Source organism: Plasmodium gaboni, chromosome 13 (genome assembly GCF_001602025.1).
Source record: "Plasmodium gaboni strain SY75 chromosome 13, whole genome shotgun sequence".
NCBI lineage: Eukaryota > Apicomplexa > Aconoidasida > Haemosporida > Plasmodiidae > Plasmodium > Plasmodium gaboni.
This window is the reverse complement of record NC_031493.1, coordinates 1,184,270-1,207,173: the sequence shown is the minus strand read 5'-3', so window position 1 is coordinate 1,207,173 and position 22,904 is coordinate 1,184,270. Positions and strand designations below refer to the sequence as shown.

At 17.7% G+C, this 22,904-nt stretch overlaps 7 protein-coding genes across 7 annotated transcripts; 3 read left to right on the top strand and 4 right to left on the bottom strand.

Annotated features, from left to right (window-relative positions):
* Positions 1 to 1,722: 1,722 nt before the first annotated feature.
* Positions 1,723 to 2,430, bottom strand: PGSY75_1333800 (hypothetical protein; the record flags this gene model as incomplete). The annotated part of the gene is made up of 1 exon (XM_018787391.1): positions 1,723 to 2,430. One exon carries the CDS (start codon positions 2,428 to 2,430, stop codon positions 1,723 to 1,725), a length of 708 nt encoding a protein of 235 aa, XP_018640133.1.
* Positions 2,431 to 5,524: 3,094 nt separating this feature from the next.
* On the top strand, positions 5,525 to 6,037 carry PGSY75_1333700 (histone H3-like centromeric protein CSE4; the record flags this gene model as incomplete). Its single annotated transcript, XM_018787390.1, has 1 exon — positions 5,525 to 6,037. One exon carries the CDS (start codon positions 5,525 to 5,527, stop codon positions 6,035 to 6,037), a length of 513 nt encoding a protein of 170 aa, XP_018640132.1.
* Positions 6,038 to 7,576: 1,539 nt separating this feature from the next.
* Positions 7,577 to 11,554, top strand: PGSY75_1333600 (putative U3 snoRNA-associated small subunit rRNA processing associated protein; the record flags this gene model as incomplete). The annotated part of the gene is made up of 1 exon (XM_018787389.1): positions 7,577 to 11,554. The coding sequence occupies one exon, from the start codon at positions 7,577 to 7,579 to the stop codon at positions 11,552 to 11,554; it is 3,978 nt and encodes a 1,325-aa protein (XP_018640131.1).
* A 136-nt stretch (positions 11,555 to 11,690) lies between these two features.
* Positions 11,691 to 12,977, bottom strand: PGSY75_1333500 (hypothetical protein; the record flags this gene model as incomplete). The annotated part of the gene is made up of 1 exon (XM_018787388.1): positions 11,691 to 12,977. One exon carries the CDS (start codon positions 12,975 to 12,977, stop codon positions 11,691 to 11,693), a length of 1,287 nt encoding a protein of 428 aa, XP_018640130.1.
* Positions 12,978 to 13,806: 829 nt separating this feature from the next.
* PGSY75_1333400 (conserved protein, unknown function) lies at positions 13,807 to 14,523 on the bottom strand (the record flags this gene model as incomplete). The annotated part of the gene is made up of 1 exon (XM_018787387.1): positions 13,807 to 14,523. The coding sequence occupies one exon, from the start codon at positions 14,521 to 14,523 to the stop codon at positions 13,807 to 13,809; it is 717 nt and encodes a 238-aa protein (XP_018640129.1).
* A 1,236-nt stretch (positions 14,524 to 15,759) lies between these two features.
* Positions 15,760 to 16,395, top strand: PGSY75_1333300 (transmembrane protein Tmp21-like protein; the record flags this gene model as incomplete). The annotated part of the gene is made up of 1 exon (XM_018787386.1): positions 15,760 to 16,395. The coding sequence occupies one exon, from the start codon at positions 15,760 to 15,762 to the stop codon at positions 16,393 to 16,395; it is 636 nt and encodes a 211-aa protein (XP_018640128.1).
* Positions 16,396 to 16,989: 594 nt separating this feature from the next.
* PGSY75_1333200 (ubiquitin-activating enzyme) lies at positions 16,990 to 22,566 on the bottom strand (the record flags this gene model as incomplete). The annotated part of the gene is made up of 1 exon (XM_018787385.1): positions 16,990 to 22,566. The coding sequence occupies one exon, from the start codon at positions 22,564 to 22,566 to the stop codon at positions 16,990 to 16,992; it is 5,577 nt and encodes a 1,858-aa protein (XP_018640127.1).
* Between the last annotated feature and the right edge of the window lie 338 nt (positions 22,567 to 22,904).

The window sequence follows — 22,904 nt, the reverse complement described above, 5'->3', positions numbered from 1 at the left end:
ATATATTATTTTTTATTAATATTATTTTTATATAAAATTTTTTTTTTTTTTTTTTTTTTTTTTTTTTTTTTTTTTTTTTTTTTTTTTTTTTTTTTATATTTTTATAATATATATTTTAAAAAAAAAAAAAAAAAAAAATTTTAAAAAAAAAAAAAAAAAAAAAAAAAAAAAAAAAAAAAAAAAAAAATATTAAAATTATTGGACAACATATTGTGAAATACCTTTTTATTTTTTTTATTTTTTTTTATTTTATTTTTTTTTTTTTTATTTTTTTTTTTTTTTTTTCTTTTTAATAAAAATTTTTTTTTTTTTTATTCATTTTTTTTTATATACATATATATAATATTTTTTTTATTTTTATTTTGTTTTATTAATATTGTTCTTCATTGGTTTACTACACATATATATTCACCAAACAGTAAGATTCATTTAACCTCTTGGTTTATGTTTCTTTTTGTTGCTAATAATAACCATAATTCTTTTTTTTTTTTTTTTTTTTTTTTGTTATTCAATATTTAAAAGCATTTACAAAACATATAGTATTTGTATGTAATACATGTGTATCTTGTTATAATATATAAAATAAAAAATTATGAATAAACTAAAATTATAATAATCAGAAGAAGAAAAAAAAGGGAGATTTATTTAATATATATATATATATATATATATTTATTTATTTATTTATTTTTCCTATTAATCGTATGACAAAAGCAAAATATATAATATATATCTAATACAAAGAATGATATAAATAAAAAGCCATCTGATTAATATAAAACAAATGAGATGAAATAATATATATTTCTAAGGAGTATTAATAAATGTATAATGTATATATGATATTATATGTAAATATTGCTATACTTGTATATATAATGTTTGAATATTTTTAAATGTGTTAAAAAAAATAATAATAAACCGTGGAATTTATCTCCACCAATTTAATTGGCATTAACTCTCCATGAAAATCTTTATTATTTCTTTTGTCCCCATAATATATATATACAATGATATTAATAGAAATATATATTTTTGTTTCAATATATATATAATATATATATATTACACATATATATTTTTCTTAAAAATATAATAAATCAATCAAATAAAAAGAACTACTTTTTTAATTTTTACAAAAAAATTTTAATTTATTATAATTTGTTATTAAAAAAAAAAAATAATAATAATAATATATTAAACAATAGAGAAATAAAATAAAAGTCTCTCTAAATCCATATTTTTATAAATAACATATTTAATGATATAAAATATAAAACAAAAATTATATAATTAACAATACAAAAAAGGAAATATATAAATATATATCTACAATTCTATATGTTCCGCTACTTATAAAAATATGGGTTATTATAATAGCAATAATGAAAAAAAAAAAAAAAAAAAAAACACAAATATTAATATATAAATTTTTGGTAAATAAAAATATGAACAGTTCATAATTTTTTTTTTTTTTTTTGACATACATATATATATATATATATATATATTCAAAATGGCTAGTTATAGTTATAAATTATATTATATATATATATATTTTTATAACAGGTGCATTAATTTTTATGAAAAAATAAAATATCATTTCTTAAGTTTAATATTTTATACTTTTTCATTATTTTAGAATATATAAAATGTTTTCATTAAGTCTACACAATTTTTTATATATGTTTATAATTTCTTTAAGCTAGTTTCTTCGTCAAATTATTTATTGTCTTCATCTTCATTTTCCTCGTCTTCTAGCACATTCCCTTCTTCTACTTCTTCATCATCTTCTTCTTGTTCATCTTCTTCCTGGTCCATTTCGTCATCTTCATTATTAGAATTGTCCATATTACTCATATGTCGAAAAATAAGATCGTTATCTGAGGAATTTTTACTTACCAATAATATTTCAGGAGTAGAAATTTCATCATAAGGAAGATCATTATCTGAATCTGAATTCTCTTCATCATCATTTGTTTGTTCACTCTTTATGATACGTTGCACTGGTTCGTCATTTTTCCAATTTTCTAAATGATCAGAAATGTCTGTATTTAATTGTATATATACGCAAGAATTATCACATATTTTTTTATCAGATGTTATGGCATGTAAAGCAATATTGGATGAATCAATACTTATATTATTTACATCATTTAAAAGGTGTAGATAGAAATTTCTATTTTTCTCATAATGATTTAAATATATATTATTTGTACATAATTCTTTGAAATTCGTAACATTTTTTTTATTCGCATTTTCATTGATCCATAATAAACGTTTTTCAAGAATATATAATTTCCCTTCACCTAAATTTAATTTATTATAAATAAATCCAATTTCACTTCCTTTATATAAAACAGGTTCAAGATCCCCTTTTTCTAAGGAGATAAGCTCTTCTTCTTTAAAACTATTTAATGATATAGGCATAGCTATATAAATATATAAAATAAAAAGATACAAATGAATAAATAAATATAAATATATAAATATTTATTTATATATATATATATATTTATTCATATATATATTTCCTTTTTTTTATTTGGTTTACGGAATTATTCTTATCCAGTTCATATATATAAATTGATATTTATTTATTTATTTATTTATATTTATTTTTTTTACTTGAAAAAATCTGAAGAGATATAATTTTTGAAGTTTATATATCTGTTCTTACTCAGAAGGATAATATATTATATATTCTTTTTCTGTAATAAAAAATTTATTATTCATATATTTTTATGCACGTTTATATTTTTTAATTATACTTTAAAACAGCAAATTATTATATACATGTATAATATAGATATAGATAGATGATATTTTTTGTAAATATATTTTATAAAAAAGGAATATTTGAATATAATGTTGTTGGTTTTAATACATATTCTTAATGAATGTTTAAGTAATAATAATTTTGTTCAATAAGAATATTTTTTTTTTTTTTTTAATTTGTGAATATTAATAATTATATATATATATATATATATATATATATATATATGTATAAAACGAACAAAGTTGTATACCTTTCGTGCCTTATTCTTATAAAATATAAAATTTTAATAAATTATAGGGATAATGATTATTTTAAAATGTTTCAAATACTGTTCTTATTAAATGCAATTTGAATTTATTTTATATATATATTAAGGAAAATCCCAAAAAATAAAATAAAAATAAAAATAAAAACAAAAACAAAAACAAAAACAAAAACAAAAACAAAAAAGATTTATGGGACGATTATATATTATATATTGTTTTTATTTTTAATTTAGGAGCTGCAAGAAAATAATTTTAACATTTAATATTAAATTTGAATGAATTAATTTTTTGTATTAATATATATAAACATATCAATATAATTGATGATATAATTATAAATGTGGTGTAATTAATTATAGAACTTAAAAAATTATATTTTATTTTTCTACAAGATAATATGTTGTCAATAATTTTCATAAATGTTATATTATATATATATATATTTTTTATTTTTAATCAAAATAATAAGTGAATATGACAAAAAAATCCCTATTTATATTTTTACAAATATATATGATGAACATATATATCATGTCACTGTTCTTTTCTTCTTTAACAAATTTTGAAACATGTTGAGGGAAGACAAACGAGTAAATGTAGAAAGAATATATAAAATAATAAATATATATATATATATTTATTTATTTATGAACATATAAAAGAACAATTACTAATTATGTATAGAACTTGTATATTTAAAAAAAAAAAAAAAAAAATTCACGTGCAAAATATTTTTACACACAAATTTTTACAACAGAATGTATACAAAATGAAAAAATATATAAAAAAGGGAAATAATAATAAAATATACACATATGTGGTTGTTTATTATAACATATATATAAATAAATATATATTATATATATATATTATATTTTTTTAAGTTTTTCTAATTTTTCATAAAATATTATATAAACAAAAATAAAATATGTAAATATTGTACTTAAAAAAAAATAAAATAACCATTAATATAAAATTGTATATGGTGTAAAAAATATTTTTATTTTAATTATATTTTATTTATTTATTTTTTTTTTTTTTTTTTACAATTAATATTTCATTGATAAAATTGTTTCTTCTTATTTCAAATTTACAATTTATAAATCTTTGTAATAACTCGTCTGAAGGAATAAAACATAAAAATAAAATAAATTGTATGCAAAATTTTTACTTTCTTTTTTATTTTAATTAAAATGTCAACATAAATTATGTAATAATATAACAATGAATATTATATTATATATATATATATATATTTATATATTTATAATATATATTTTTTTTTTTTCTTTTTGAATAGACAAAAATAATAATATTTTAATAAAAAAAAAAAAATATATTTGTAAAAAAAAATATTTCATTTATATAATTATTATATATATACATACATTTTTACATAATAATATATAGAGAATATTAAAAAGAAAAATATATATATTAGCACATGAAGGTTTTTCTCTTTTTATATTACATATACATCATAATTTTTTATTTCCTTTTACATATAATTTATCATTATAAAAATAAAAGAGAAATGCAAAATTAACAAAGTGAGAGAAAAAAAAAAAAAAAAAAAAAAATTATCTTTTCTTTTTTGACTTTGTTTTTATTATATTTTTTTTAATTTCTTTTTTTTTCCTTGTTAATCCATTGTGTAACAAATTAATAGTGTACATATTTTAAAAAAATAAAAATTTAAATTTATATATGTATATATTTTTAAATATTCCTAAAAATTAATGTTTTGTATGGATTGATATTATATATATATATATATATATATATATATATATCACAGTTTATTTTATTTCTGATATATTTGTATAATTATGAAGAACAAAAATTAAATATATATATAAACATATATACATTTTATGATACACCTCAACATAAAACCATTTTATTTTTTATATATCATAAAAGATTATCTTTTCAACAAATAAAAATAAAAATAAAAAAAAACAAATGGAAATATTTGTTATAATATATATATCACAGTTTATTTTATTTCTGATATATTTGTATAATTATGAAGAACAAAAATTAAATATATATATAAACATATATACATTTATGATACACCTCAACATAAAACCATTTTATTTTTTATATATCATAAAAGATTATCTTTTCAAAAAATAAAAATAAAAATAAAAAAAACAAATGGAAATATTTGTTATAGGAATATATAAATAAATATATATATATGTATATATATATATATATATATATATTTATATTTATATTTATATATGATGCAATAAATAAAAAGGGTTATATTATTATTCCAATTTAATATTATCAAATTGTTCAGCTAGCTTTTTTAAAAATATATCCCCAATTTGTTCGACTAACTTTTTTGATATAATTATTTCTATCTTGTTCATGTAGTTTTTTTTTTTTTTTTTTTTTTTTATGATAAAATTTCCTTAACTGTTAAGGTAATTTTTATTAAATATTCCCAAAATAAAATAATATGGTAAGAACCAAAAAGAATATACCAAATCATAACCCATTAAGTGCATTTAATAAGGACAAGCCTTTTAAAACAAACAAAACATTACCAAATAAAACAGTACATCATGGAATTGGTTCCAAGACTACTAATATGACCAGACCAAGTGTAAATAGAGGAAGTATAAATGGGGTTTCACAAAAAAATTTGAACAGGACACATATAAGGAAACCCCATAGATACAGACCAGGTGTGTTAGCGTTAAAAGAAATAAGAGCATATCAAGCATCGACTCAATTATTAATACCTAAAATTCCATTTGTTCGAGTAGTAAAAGAAATTACAAGATTATATGAATTACCAGATGAACATTTTCGTTATACACCTGAAGCATTATTAGCTTTACAAACAGCATCAGAAGCTTATTTGGTTAGTTTGTTTGAGGATGCCTATTTATGTTCATTACATGCAAACAGAGTAACACTTATGCCCAAAGATATTCATTTAGCTAGAAGAATACGTGGAAGAGACTAACATGTGGAATTATAAATACATACATACATAAATATATATATATATATATATATATATATATATAACAACTATATAGTAATATCTAGAAAGATAAGAAAAAACAAAATAGACATATTTAAAAAAATGATATTCCCCAATAAAAAATTTAAAATAAAGAAATTAGTGTAGGCAGGATATACAAAATAGGAAACAACATATCTTTAAATTTTACGTATGAAAGAAAAATTTCCTATAATTCATCTATAATATATATATATATATATATATATATATAATGATATGTCATATTTGTAATTAGATTAACAAAATATATTTATTTTTACAATTATTTTGCGAGGGGTGTACAATTAATGAATTTTAAAAGACGAAACATTTATAATGTTCAAAAAAAGGGAACAAAAAAGTATGTTGTTTTATTAACTGAAATATTAAATTATTAATGTTATCAAATAATCTATTTGTGTTATTTTGTTTTATTTATATATTTTATCATTTAATCATTTATTTATTTTGTTATATTATTCTTCTTCTTATATGTTGTTTTTTTTTTTTTTTATTTTTATTTTATTTTTTTTTTTTTTGTTATAAGTTTTGTCATAATTCTATATCTTTTCATTCCGTTAAATTTATTAATATTAAAATAATCATACATATATAAAAAATATGTACTTATTAAATAAATAAATATATATATATATATATATATATATTTATATTTATATTTATTCATTATTTCAATTAACATTGTAAAGACTTGTTTTCTTTTTTTAAAACTTTTAAACATTTGTTATTTATTAAAATTTTCAAGTTTTTCATATAATTAAAAATAAAATATTTAAAATGATTATTAAAACATATAATTTGAATTTTTCATTCTAATATGTAATTAAATTATCATTATGTATAATATGATATATTGATAAATATATATACTTAAAAGTATTATCACATATATATAATATATATTTATGAATTTTTTTATTTTTGTTGTTTTTGAATAATATACTTTTAAAAAAATAAAAAAAAAAAAAAATATATATAATATATATATAATATGATAGGAAACACATATAATATTACAAAGTTATATTATACATAAAATATTAAAAAAAAAAAAAAATAGGAGAATGTTGTTGTTTTGTTATATAAAATATATATATATATAATATATTATTTATTCATTTAAATATATGATTGTTTTTTTTATATATTTTTTTCTTTTTTATATAAATTCTTAAAAATAAGTTACTAAAAAAATATATATTTTTATACCTTTTGTGATAGCTTTTATTTATTTATTTATTTAATCATTTTGATATTAAGAAATATTTTTTTATATTTATATATTTTTTACATAAAATAATGAATATAGGATAATCATTTTAAAGATAAAATTATAGATGAGTAATTATAAAATAAACAGAAAAATAAAGAAATAATATATATATATATATATATATATATATATATATATATAATATATATATATTTTTTATTATCGTTATTGATTTTACTTATTTTTGGTGAATATATGGTAATATGAATTGCGGGGTTTATGAAAATAAAGCAGATGAGGATAGATTGAAAGAGGATATTATAAATAGTAATAGAAATGAAGGAATATCAAAAGAGTTATTAAACAAAAATATTGATGAAAAGAAAATAAGTGTATATTTAAGAGATTTTAATTTTTATGAAATTGAAAAGAAAGAATTAACATATATAGAAATATCTCCATGTAAAAGTTATATGAGTATATGTGATTCATTTTGTAATATATATATTTATAAAATATTAATAAACGATTTTTTATTTTTATCAAAATTAGATATATATAGTACAAACACAACAATTATAAAATCTATAATATGGATAAAGAAAAAGAAAAAAGAGAAAACAAAAAATTTTAATTTATCTAATATCGATATTAATGATTATATATTAGGTATATCAACCTTATGTGGAAATATAATTTTTTATGATATTAATTGTAAAAACATTATATACAAAATAATAACAAATGCAAGTATAAGTAGTTGTAAATTAAATAATAGTTTAGAAAATTTTGGAATATGTAATTTAAATGGATATTTTTATTTATTCAATATATATAAAAATGAAGAAGGCAAAATATATAATTGTTTTGACAAATTTTATGATACATATGTGAATAATAATAAATATGGTTTGAATAATAATATGCAATATATTACCAATAAGAGGATAAGACTTTCTACAGATATAGGGCATTTGGCAGGCCAAAATGACGAACATGCAAATATATCAATTTGTAATAATAAAAATTATGATAATTATAAAAATGATGATAATTATAATAATTATGATAATTATAATAATTATGATCATCATGGGGATGATCAAGATGTATCAAACATAAGTCATCATATAACAACCGACAATCCTAACAATATGAATCATATGAATGATTCGTTTATAGACCAAAATGATATATTCAACATTTATATAAAAAATAAATTTAAGTGTAAAGAAAAATTGGTATGCCTATATTTTGTGGATCAGCTAAAAAAAAGAAGCTACCTGCTGGAGAAAATGCATGAGCGAATTAGAAGAAAAGAAGAACAGAAAAAAATAATGAAGAAGAGGAAATCTATCAATGAGGAGATGAATGGAGGTAACTATGAAGATAAAGATGGTGATGGAGATGGTGATGGTGATGGAGATGGAGATGGAGATGGTGATGGTGATGATGATGATGATGAAGATGATGATGATGATGATAATGATAATGATAATGATGATGATGATAATAATGATGGTGATAATAATAATGATAATCATAATGACATAACTTCACATATTCATAAAGACCCTTCACATGCACAAAATAATTTAAAAAAAAACGAAAGAAAATTAAAAAGTCATATAAAAACAATTGAACAATCTTTTTATAATTATAACCATTATGTTTTATTAGGTAGTGATAATTCAAGAATATATAAATACAATTTATCAAATAATAAATATATAGGTGAATTTGTGAGTATGAATAAAAATTGTATTATATGGGATATTATATACATATATAAAACAGATGAAGTTATATGTGTAGATAATAACGGTTCGTTAATAATATTTGATAATGTGAATTATTCTATAAAATATCACTTTAATAATCATAATTATAAATGTATATCAGTATCAAAATCATTAAATGAAGATTATCTTTTTTCAGCAGGTGTGGATCGTCATATTATAAAATATACTTTAAGAAATGTAGGTAAAAATTTTAAAATAAATAATAGTATTTATAAAAATGGGAATTATAATAACCAACATAATAACAATAATAATATTATTTCTAATTATAATGATGATATAAATCATTCTATAAATGAAAAGACTAATTTAATACACAATATAAATAAACCGAAAGAATTATTTTTTTATAATAAAATAAAAAAATCTAGAAAAACAAATAAAAAATGGTATTTCATATGCAAACAATCAGCACATATTGCTGATATAAAGAAAATGATAATATTTAATAATAATTATATATTAACAATCAGTGATGATCTAACATTTTGTTTTTATAGAATTGATAATAATAGAAAAATTTATTATTCCATACGAAATATTGTAACTAATACAAGTATGTTACATTTTTCTTCCAATCTTAAAAATATTTTATGTGTATATTCAAAACAAATTAATATATATTATAATCATAATAATAATAATTATAATATAGAGAAAAGTATCGATGAGAAAAAAGAAGCATATGAAAAAGATAAATCAAGTAATAAAAAAAAAATAGAATCTACTAATATGTCTTTTATAGAAACATCTAATTATAAACATATTGCAAATATTACATATGAAAAAAATGAATTTATAAATATCTGTAAAACAAATAAAAAATTTAATAAAATAGCTTGTCTGACCAATAAAAAATTTAGTATATATAATTTTAATATGACTAATATGAAAATATATAATTATGATTTATCTAAGTTAAACTTTTTTAGGGTTTATGATTTTGATTTTATAAATAATGATACATTGATTGTATCAATGATAAGATTAAATTGTGATCATATGGAAAACACTATTAATTCTAATAATACATCTGGTGATATAAATCATAGTAATATGAATAATTATATAAATATTGATCAGTTACAAATGAGGGATGATTATATAGTTAAAGGAAGGAATAATCAGCCAAATAATATTTGCTCCAATAATAAAAATAAAAATAATAATAATAATAATAATAATAATAAATATTTTAATAATAAATATTTTAATAATAAATATTTTAATAATAAATATTTTAATAATTATAATATTAATAAAAATTTATACATGTACCAAAAACATTTTAGTTATCATCTAGTTATTTATAATATCAAAAAGAAAAAAATTAAAGAAGAATTAAAAGTAAACAATATTCTTTATAATTTTAAACGATATAATCAGAAACAATTAATTGTATGTTCTGATTTTATGAAAAATATCTATATATTTTTTAAAACCTCAAAAAAAAGCTTTTTAAAAGATTGTGTTATATTAAATGAATATAATTTATTACAAAATAAAAATAACTGTATTTGGCTATTTTACTTTGTTGTGGAACACTTCCTTTTTATTGTTACATTGAATAATTCTATATTTATATATACCATCGATTTCAATATGAAGAAAATATATTTTTTAAAAATGACCAGTATCAAACAGTTTCATTTTAATTCCTTTAACGAAATATTACTCTTGAATTTAAATAATGAATATAAAGAAACACGTGAAGACGACACTTCTTCTGACACAGAAGAAAAGGTTAACAAGGATCAATTAAATTTAGAAAGTAGTATGGATCTACCATGTAGTAAGAATACAAATATGCACAGTGATGATAATAAAGACAATACATCAAAAAATGAAAAACATTTAACTCAATATACAAACGATCTGAAAAAAAATAACCAACTTGGACATTTAAAATATAACTACTGCTTGGTCTTAAAAAGTTTGAATAAAATTGAATTAGTTTCATTGAACATATTTGATGATTCACATATAGAAATAAAAGTATCTAATGCAGAACATTTATTAAAATATAACAATAATACTTTCAATCAATATTATATATCCTCATTAAATTTTAAATATAATTTTTTAAATATTAAACAAATGTATTTTCAAGATAAAAATATTTATACAATGATAAAAAATGAATTAAAAAAAACAAGTACAGAAAATAATGAACACATGTTAAATGATAAGGAAGATAAATATTGTTCCTATGAACAACATCAAAAGAATTATCAACATACAAATAATAAAAATATTCATTATGATGTTATTAATCTTTCATTCAAAAAATTTATTGAATTAAAAAAAAAAAACATTATTAATGTTCATTTTATATATACCAGTGAAAATAATATTATTGTATTCATATGTGTGCCTAAAAATATAGACAACACCTTAATACATGTAGCAGACACAAAAAAATATACAATGTCGATGTGACACAACAAAAATGAAATTACATAAAAATATATATACATATATATATAATATATATGTTAATATATATATTATATATATGTTAATATATATATTATATATATGTTAATATTTTTTTTTTTTTTTTTTTTTTTTTTTTTTAAAACAAAAATTTATCAACCAACTTATATGTTTCTATATCAATAATTTTATTAATTTTATCCTTCAACAAATCTGTTAGTTCACCCTTGTTTTTTTTATTTTTTGTTTTTTGTAAGGTTTGTAAAATGTAATGAAAATTTTTATTTTTTCTTACCTGCTTTTCTAAATATTTAAAAATTGTTCTGTTGTTTTTTACTTGTTCATACATATAATATCTATAAGTATAAAATGATATAACATAAGAGTCGCTAAATAAACAATTTATATTATTATCATCATTTTGAATACAAGGGAAATTTTTTATTTTATTCTTTATATATTTATATGTCTCTTCTCTACTATTTAATTCATAATTACATTTCTTACTAAAATGATTACGAGCTTCTTTAGGACAAAAAAATAATATCTTACAATTAAATATCGATTGTAAAAAATATACAATTATTGATAATATTTTCTCTTTTAATTTATTCTTTTCATATTTGTCATTTACTTTTTCTATTCCTATTACCCATTCTTCGTTTTTATCAGTTTTTTCATTATATGTTTTTTTTTCTGTATTGTTCATATTCTGCCTGATTTGTTCAGGCAAATAATTTTCATTTTTTATACTACATTTTGAAATATGAAAAAAATTATGATTTTTATCATCACACTGTAAATTATTATATTTATCATCACACTGTAAATTATTATTTTTATCACCACATTGTAAATTATTATTTTTATCATCACATTGTAAATTATTATTTTTATCACCACATTGTAAATTATTATTTTTATCCTGTTCATTTGTCCTATTTGCTGTATCATTTGAATACAGTTTGATAAAATTTAACATTGTTAATATTTCCTTGATATTAAAACTTAAAGGATTTTCTTCCTTTTCACAATTATATCTTAAATTTGTTTTATGCGCCTCTAATTTATTGGTCATCGCCACTTTTGTAGTTTGTTTCTTTTGTTTATCTTCAATTCGTTGGTGTGTGGGGAATGTGTAATCTCCTTTATTTTTTATAAAATCATTTTCTTCATAAGAATATATATCCTTTTTAATATTGATTAATCCTATTTTTTTGATAATTTGATTTTTTAATAAGCAGTAACAAAGATTATTATTACTTATGACTAAGCTTAAAATATTGACATGATTTTTTTTTTCTTTAATATTATTTAACGATTCTTCTATATTTTTATAACTAGCAATTCCCCTGTATTTACATTTTCTAAGTAACCATTTTTGATAAAAAATATTACATGTGAAACCTTTATTTATCAAGTTCATAAATATATGCTTTAAACAAAAAAATAAAAATTAAATAAAAATAAAAATAAAATAAAAATTAAATAAAAATAAAAATAAAATAAAAATAAAAATAAAAAAATTTATATATCTACAAAAGGGAGGCAAAACACAATAAATAAATAAAAAAAAATAAATATATATACAATATATTTATTGTTAATCAGCACATTTTTTTGAACAACTAAAATGATGGTAAAATAATATATATATATGTGTGTATTTGTTTGTTTATTTATTTAATATAAATATTATTAGATATACAATTTCATATTTTTCTATATAATAAAGTTAAACACACATATTTCATTTATAAGTACCCATTTGATGATAATAATAATATAGGTCATACATATAATGCATATATATAAATATATATATATATATATATTTAAAATTATGTTTATTTTAATAGGTGTTGTTATTATGATGAAAAAAAAAAAAATTTTAAAAGGAGAGTAAACAAATCGATAGGATATAAATATAAATATAAATATTTATTTTGATTATTATTTTATTTTTTGATTTTAATTTAGTTTGTCATACCGTTCGAAAAAAAAAAAAATAAATAAATATATATATATATATATATATATATATATTTAATAAAATAGGATGAATAATAATTTTAACAAAATGACTTAAAAAAAAAAAAAAATAAATAAATATACTTATATACATATAATATATCATATGTATGTATGTATGTATTTATTTATATGATGCAATATTGATTAAATGATCTTGTATATTTTTTTTTTTTTTTTTTTTTTCCCATACAATTTACGTTTTAGCCAGACCCTAGTTGGGCTTATCCTTTGGTGTTATTCTGTGAGGACTTAAACTTTTGATAATCCTGGTATGTCAAACTACAACTAATACCTTGATATCTTTCAACTTGAATAATATTTAAAAGTTCCTGGTTAATTTCTCCTCTATAATTTGTTTTTCTTATTAATTTTTTGACAGTGGTTTCATGATTAAAATTATGTTGTATAGCTACTTCTGGCAAGAAAGTGGCTGAGTATTTTTTTTTATTAAGTGTGAAATTTATTTTAATTCCATGTTTGCCAATAACCCAATCATATACATGTTTACATTCTTCAAAATTAAATAGATATGTTATAGAAACTATAAGAAATGGTAATTCTTTTAATGTTACTGGTAAAAATCTTGTATCATGAAGTGAACTTTGTAAGGCATAATAAGATATTTCTAAAATATCTACATCTGCTAAACATCCTATACAACCTTTTAATTCATATGCATCATAATCATAAGAACCCATATCTTTTATATCATTTAATTTCATCCACTTTATAAATATAGGTATTTTAAAACCTTCTTTATGTAAATCTAGTAATAAAGGAGGAACATAATTATATTTCTCATTTTTTAATTCATAATATAAAATATCAAAACACCAAGAACATATTTCATCTTTCCTTCTTATTAATTCATCTACGACATTTTCCATATTCTCATTAATCATACTTCTATCAGCCGAACTATTTAAACTCTCATTCATACTTGTAGATAATAATAAAATATATAACACTACAAAAAATACGAGCTCCAACCGTTCCCTATAAACGTGATATATTATATAATACACGTATAAAAATAATTAAAATAATAAAAATGATAATTATAAGGTTAATAATATATAATAAAAAAATAAAATAAAAAAAAAAAAATAATAAAAAAAAAAATACAAATATATATATGTAATATATATATATATATTTTTATATATATTTGTATATATTATTGCATGTTCCTTTTTTTTTTTTTTTTTTTTATCCTCTACCTTATCATTTAGGCGTGCATCATATATATTAAATATAAAAATTGTTTAATGATAATATATATATATATAATATATATATTATATATATATTAATATTTATATTGATTTTTTCAAAGACTAAAATTATATATATATATATATATATATAATAATATATTATTAATTCTTTTTTAATAAAAAAAAAATATATATATTTATAATAATAATATATTTTTATATATTTTTTTTATAAATCCATATGTAGTATATAATTTTATATTGAACTTATATATAATAATATATATATATATATATATTTTTTTTTTTTTTTTATTTTAATATTTATATTTATCATATACATTAATGTATTTGTATATCCCTTATTTTTTACAGTTACCATGCATATATTTAAAAATAAAAATTAAACCGTATGACGAGAATTTTTAAAAAAGAAAGGGAATATATAATAATGAAGATATAATAATTATATAAACATTGTTACATAATTATATTTTAGATAATAAATTAATAATAAATATATATATATATATATATATATATATATTATACACATTTTAATTTAAACATTATATTTAAGATATGCCTAAATATTAGTCATATGAAAATGTGTAGTTATAATATATAGTGGAAATATATAACATATATGAAATATATATTTATTTTATTTGTTTATTTTAATTTTTTTGCTCTTTTAAAATAACACCGCTTTGTGTTAGTTGTATATAAAATGTATATAATAATATAATATTTATATATATATTTATATATATATATATATATATATTTATATATGATGATAAGGAAAAATATATTATAAGAAATATACATATGCCTATATAATTTTATAAGTTTATAGTTTGAATTATATCTTTTCACCTTTTGTAGATATATTATATATATATAATATATATATATTTTTTTTTTTTTTTTTTTTTTTTTTGTAAAAAGATTATAATGAATAAAATAATTTGGTTGTGCCTTGTTCTAATATTTGAAATAATAGGATATAATGGTTTAGAAGTATATATAAAAATGAAAGGAAAGAAATTAAAATGTATAAAAGAAAGAATAAATAAAGATACATTAGTTATTAGTAAATTCAAAACAAATCATAAAAATGCACTAGTATCTATATATATTTATGATGTTGATGTGAATGAAAAAAATTTCCATACACAACCTAAATTACCTATATTTGAAACTGTAAATAAACATGATATAAAAACAGCATTTACAACATTCTATTCATCATCATATTCTTTTTGTGCTTACAATAATTCAGATAAACTTATAGAAGTTTATTTTGAAATCAAATATGGAACTGAAGCTAGAGATTATGCACAGGTAGCTAAAACTGAACATTTAAATCAAGGTACTTTATATTTAAAACAAATATTAGATCAAATGAATATTTTCCATGTTAATCTTAAAAGAATAAGATCAGATGAAGAAAAAGAAAAACATGCTCATGATAAATTGAATGATACTTTATTGTGGTTCTCTTTTATTAATATTATTATTATTGTCATAGCTGCCATTGTTCAGGACTTTTATTTCAAAAAATTTTTCACCTCAAAAAAGATTATATGAAATATGCACACTATGTGGAAGAAATATAAATAAATCAATAAATATATAAATATATATATATATATAAATATATATATATATATATATATATTATTTATTTTTATGTTTTTATCTTTTTATGTTTTTATCTTTTTTTTTATTTTTTTTTATTTTTTTTATTCTTTTTATATAACGTACTATATATACACAAGTATGTGTATATACAGCCAAATCTTTAACCTCTTATTTTTATGTCTTTCCTCTTTTTTTTTAATTCTTCAATAATTTTATATATTTTATTTATTCTCAATATAAAAAAAAAAAGTTCAAAAAAAAATGAAAAAGAACACATATGATAAATATTATATAAATATTATATATATATATAATATATATATGACATTTTTCGAATTCAAACAAAAAAAAAAAAAAATAAATAAATAAATAAATAAATAAATATATATATATATATATATATATATATATATATATATATATATATATATATATATATATGTATTAAATAAAAAATAAATGATAATATATATATATATATATATATATATATATATATATATGTGTGTACAAAATATATGAAGCATATATACACATATATCAGTCATCCGCGTGATAATGAATATTAACCTGCACATCAGGAAGAGCCACCTCCTCATTTGTCAACTTATCGTTTGCAAATATGCTTAGAATAAACGTTCGAGGGAATTCCTCTCCTTCATACTTTTTATCTTTCTTAAATAAATCAAAAAGAATATCATATAAATATTTATTGTTATAAAATTTAAATGAAGGAATAGCAAACTTAGAATAAATAATTTTGTCATGTGCACAAACTGTTTCAATATTTACATTAAAAAGAATTTCAATAGATTCTACTAATTCTTTTAATGTAATATTATTTGTATATGTATTAACATCTAAATTATTTTTATCAATATATACAAGAATATTTTTTTTTACGTTTTCGATTTCTTTTTTAATATTATCTAACATGAACAGGATATTACTAATATATGGTTCTCTTTGATCCTTATTATTACATTTTTTTATATTATCACTATTATTTTTATTACTTTCAATATTTTTTACATTTACATTTATATTATTTGTGTTTATACGTTTTATTTTATCTTTTATATCACACAAGATTCTCCTCATATGTGACATAAATTGAAGTGTGTCATCAAATGTTTTTATATTTTCTTTAATATTTATATTTTTATTATTTAAATGAGAAGATAGTGAGTCAATATTATTTATGATTACATCAATATATTCATCACAAATTTTATTTAACATACTAACAAGTACATTATATGATTCTTCCTTATTAGACGTTTTATTGATTTGATAATTTTTAAATAAATTCAATATATAATCAATGTCTTCATTTATTTTATTTACATATATCTTCATATTATTTTGTTTTTCTTCTGATAAAATATCATAAAAATTATAATTATAATAATAATTATAATTAAAATTATTATTATTATTATTATTATTATTATTATTATTATTATTATCTAGAAGATGTATAGAATTTTTCATAGAACATCCTGGTTTACACGTTTGTGTTGCCAACTTTTTATTTTTACATAGTATATCTATATATAAATAATTCCAGATAGAAAAAAAAATATTTTTCTTTACAAATATAGGATTGTCATATGTCCATGTATCTACACCTTTTAATTCCGATAGTGTTATAAAATCATTTTCTAAATTTACATATTGATTATACATTACTTTTAATTTTTCTTTTAATTCTTCATAATTAACATTAAAAAAATAAAATAAATTTTTCTTATCATTTTTTCTCACAATTATTTGGTTGTTATATATATATATATTTAATCCTTTATATGGTAATACTTCTACGTTCATCATATTATTACTGCTACTATTAGTATGACTATTAATATTGTCATTTAATGTTTCAGGTGAATCTATTTTTTTTAATTCATTTTTATGATCATTTTTTTTTGTGAACAAACCCTTTGATAAGCTTTCCTCATCATTATTACATTTTTGTTTATATGATGTAGATATATCATCTTTCAATTTTTTATTTTTATTAAGTAAGAAAAATACTACCTTATACATTTCTAAGAAGGCCAAAGATGATATCATAGAAACGATAGTAACAATAGATGGAATGATATTATTGCTTATCCTTAAAAAGTCAAATATATTTAATTTCTTGAAATGATAATTTTCACATCTTATGTTGCTTACACTATAAATAAAATTTATGTCATCCTTATTATTCTGCAAATTGTAAATAAGTGGACAAAATAGATCCACATCAACATCATTACTTTTATTATTATTATTGTTGTTGTTGCTGTTATTTTTGATGATGTTATTGTTGATGATGTTTTTTTTGGGGGGGTTATTCATTTGTATTGTTTCATCCCTATTAATAATATTAATATCCATCTTTGTTATAGTATCACCAAGATCCATATCACTTTTTGAATTCAATGTAGTATCTGACCTTGTGTTGTCATTCATTATATTTCGAGCCAACTTTTTATTATGTACATATTTTAATGATAACAAAAAGACAGGGTTGTTAAATAATTCAAGTAATTCTTTTTTTAATAATTCATATACATGCATATTTGCATTTTTTTTGATTACATCCAGAAAATAAAAAATTTTTCTCACATCCATATGTATATTATTTTTCTCAATCAATGTTGTTATAATATTTTCAAATGATATAGATGGATCACTTTTTTCTATAAGATTAAGTATATCTTCTTTTTTATAATAATATATATCTTGGATCATCTCTTTTTTAATTTTCATAATTTTTTTAAAAACCTTCTTATAATTCTTCATTGCATATTTAAAAAAATTAATATGATATTTATTATTATGATTAAAATATATTGGTTCAGGTAATTTATTTAAACTATCAAAATATTGTACTATTTCTTCTTCCTTACTATTTTTTAATAAGTTTAAAATATTCTCAACAAAAATATTATTCCATAATATTTCTATATTACTATGTAAATTATTATGAAAAAATAATTTGGTTAGTTTAAAAAAATGTAATAAATTATTAGTATCTGAAATATTTTCATATTTACATAATTCTCCTAGATAATATAAAGGATCATTTATAAATGTATTCATTTTTATAACATTTTCATAAAACATATTATTATATACACTCTTAGCAAATTCAATTATATGTTTATGATTTCTTGGAAACGATGTTATCGTGCATGAATTACTCTTTTCATCATCATATAAATTACTAGATGATGTATTATTACTATCACTAGAATATGTTTCACTACAAAAAGGATACACAATTTGGCTACTTGCTTTCAATCCTTCGATTCCAGATTCTATTAGTGGTATTGAATTTAATAAACAAAATTTATCCATTAATATACGACTTTTTAAATTGTCTAGACATAAAATACATATAAGAGGATTCTCTTGTATATATAATATATTTTTTTTTTGTTGTTGTTGTTTTTGTTCTTCTTTTTGATCTATCTTATTATTTTTATTTCTAAAAATAGAGTATCCTTTTAATAACAAATCTTTATTATCAAAAATAGTTTCATCAACTTTCATTTTTAAAAAGTCACAATTTATATCTTCATTTATCATTTTGATATTTTCACAAGCTATCTCACATTTTAATTTATTAATATCTTTAGTTCTAAATAAAAATTGTCTAGACAAATTAGATTCTTCAATGTAATCATAATCAACAACCTGAACACAACCTGGTATATTGTTCTTTTTATTTTGTAATACACCATGATTTTTTTCTGGAATAATATTCATAGGAATAGATGTATTTGTATTATTTTTGTTTGTATATAATAAATTGGAAGTATTATCTAATTTGTCATCATTCTTTATATTTTTAAAATCTTCACTTTTATTATTATTATTATTATGATTATATATTTGATTTTCTTTTTTATTGTCCATATTTGATGAAACACCTGATATTGCCAAGAGTTTTAAAAATTCACAACCCAAGGCACCTGATCCAATCAATAAAATATTTAATTTTTTTAAGAAATCATGATATTCTTTACCAAAAAAATTCTTTTCATGCATATGCTTTCCATAATACATTTTTGATATATTAGAAAAAGGAAATAAATCTCTCCTATCATAATAAAACATCTGATGTATAGGTTTAAATTTATGTGTTATGCCTTTCAATATTTGTTGTGATAATAAGGCACCCCAGAAAAATGAAAAAGGAGATAATTCAATATGAGCACACGAACAAAATTGATTTATTATTTCATTACTTATATCTTTCTTTTCTTTCTTACATAAATATGTAAATTTCTTTATATCATCATCTGATAATTCTTTATTCTTCTTATCTTTCATTATTTCATCATAAATCATAAAACATATTTCTTCATCTTTTAATTCATCTTTTAAGTCATCTTTTAAGTCATCCATATCTTTATATTCATACTTTTTTTTCCTTAATCCATATAATTTTCTATATATATATATTATTAAAAATCTCATTTTTTCTTTTATTAATTTTAATTTATTCTTTATTATATATCTATATAATATATAGCCATATTTTTTTTTTTTTTTTTTTTGTTTTTCCATATATTCCTCTAAACTTAAATATTTTAACCTGAACTGTTCAGGTAATTTTATCAATCTGATGGAATAATTTAATTTATTTTCCTGAACAAAATTTTTAACATAATAAAAATGTGAATAATAATTATATAAGAATTTTTTTTTATTAAATTTGAATATATATGATAATAAATTCAAAGTAAATGTGTATAAAAAAGAATTGAAGAAAAAAGGAAATAACCAATTAGTAAAGAATGATGGAAGAAAAAAAAAATGATTAAATATTTTAAAAATTGAATTATTAAATTTATTTATTGAAATGGATAAATATATTTTATGATTTTTTCTACATATACGATCAATAATAAAATTATTTAATTGGAAATTTTTTCCTGCGTTATTATTTAAGTGTAAAATTACATTATCACCTTCATTTAATTGAATATTATAAAAAGGTAAATATGATAACACAATGACATTATTATTGAGAAATTCCACTTTATTAATTTGGTATACATCACTATTATTATTATTATTATTATTATTAATATTATTATCATTATTATTATGAATATTATCATATGTAGTATTAGTATCAATATTATTTGTATAACTAAAGTCACCATAATCAATAAATGCCCTACCAAACAAACCACATGTATTAACACATATAAACTTTTTTTTATTTTTTCGACAATAATTATTTAATTTTATATTAAAATTTTTTTTTTGATTTACAGATACGACAATATCATAATTTAACATATCATCATATAAATTTGTAGTTATAGCTTTTATTTTACAACTATCATTTAATATCTGCATATTATCTACACAAGATATACTTTTTATTTGTTCATTTACTAATTTTTTATTACATAAATAAAGGTTATCAATATCTTCGTAGGTTAACAAATTATTATCATAAATACCTATCTCTCTAACACCACATAAACTTAAATTTTTACATATTTCACAACTAATTCCATCTAATCCAATTATAAGAATTTTACTTCCTCTAATTTTCTTCTCTTCATTATATCCATGTGTATATATTTGTCTACTATATTTTTTTTCATTTTCTAAAATATTCACATTTGAATTAAATACATCTTCCTCTTTATCATCTCCTTCATACAACAAATTATCAACATTTTCTTTTTTAATTATATTTTTTTCTCTCTTATTTATAGACTCTTCATTATTTGATTCTTTCTTATCATTTATAATATGTCTTTCTTTTTTTTCTTCTTTTCTTAATACATTTTGAATATTCGCAATTCTTCGTGTTATATTTTTATTGATTTTATTTAACTTAACATGTGCATCAGAATTATTGGAACGCTCATTAAATACACCTCCCCTTGGTTTATATATATGTAATAAAACGTTCTTTTTTTTTTTTTTTTTTTTTTCTTGTGGAAATAAATTGTTATATAAAGGGATGGAGAAAGAATTATTTTTATGAAAGTTAACGTTATTATAATTTAACACTTTAAGTGTAAATACCTGATTTATATGACATAATAAAAGACAAGCAATGAAGGAGTAAATGTAGATGCACAAAATATTCATAGTTTTTTTTTATAAATAAATGGTAAAATACACAACACGGAGGAATAATATATATATATATATATATATATTTATATTTATATATGTAAGGATTTATTTATTTGTTATTATTTTAAAAATATAACATATTGTGGCAATTTTTTTTTTTTTTTTGTTTTTTTTTATTATTTTTTTTTTTTTTTTTTTTTTTTTTTTTTTTTTTTTTTTTTTTTATTATATAAACTTTTTTATTTTATTAAATTTTTTTATTTTTTTAATTTTTTTCCATAAAAAAAAAAATAAGAGACATAATAATATAAAATAAAACTTTACAAATAAAAAAAATATTTTTTAAACTT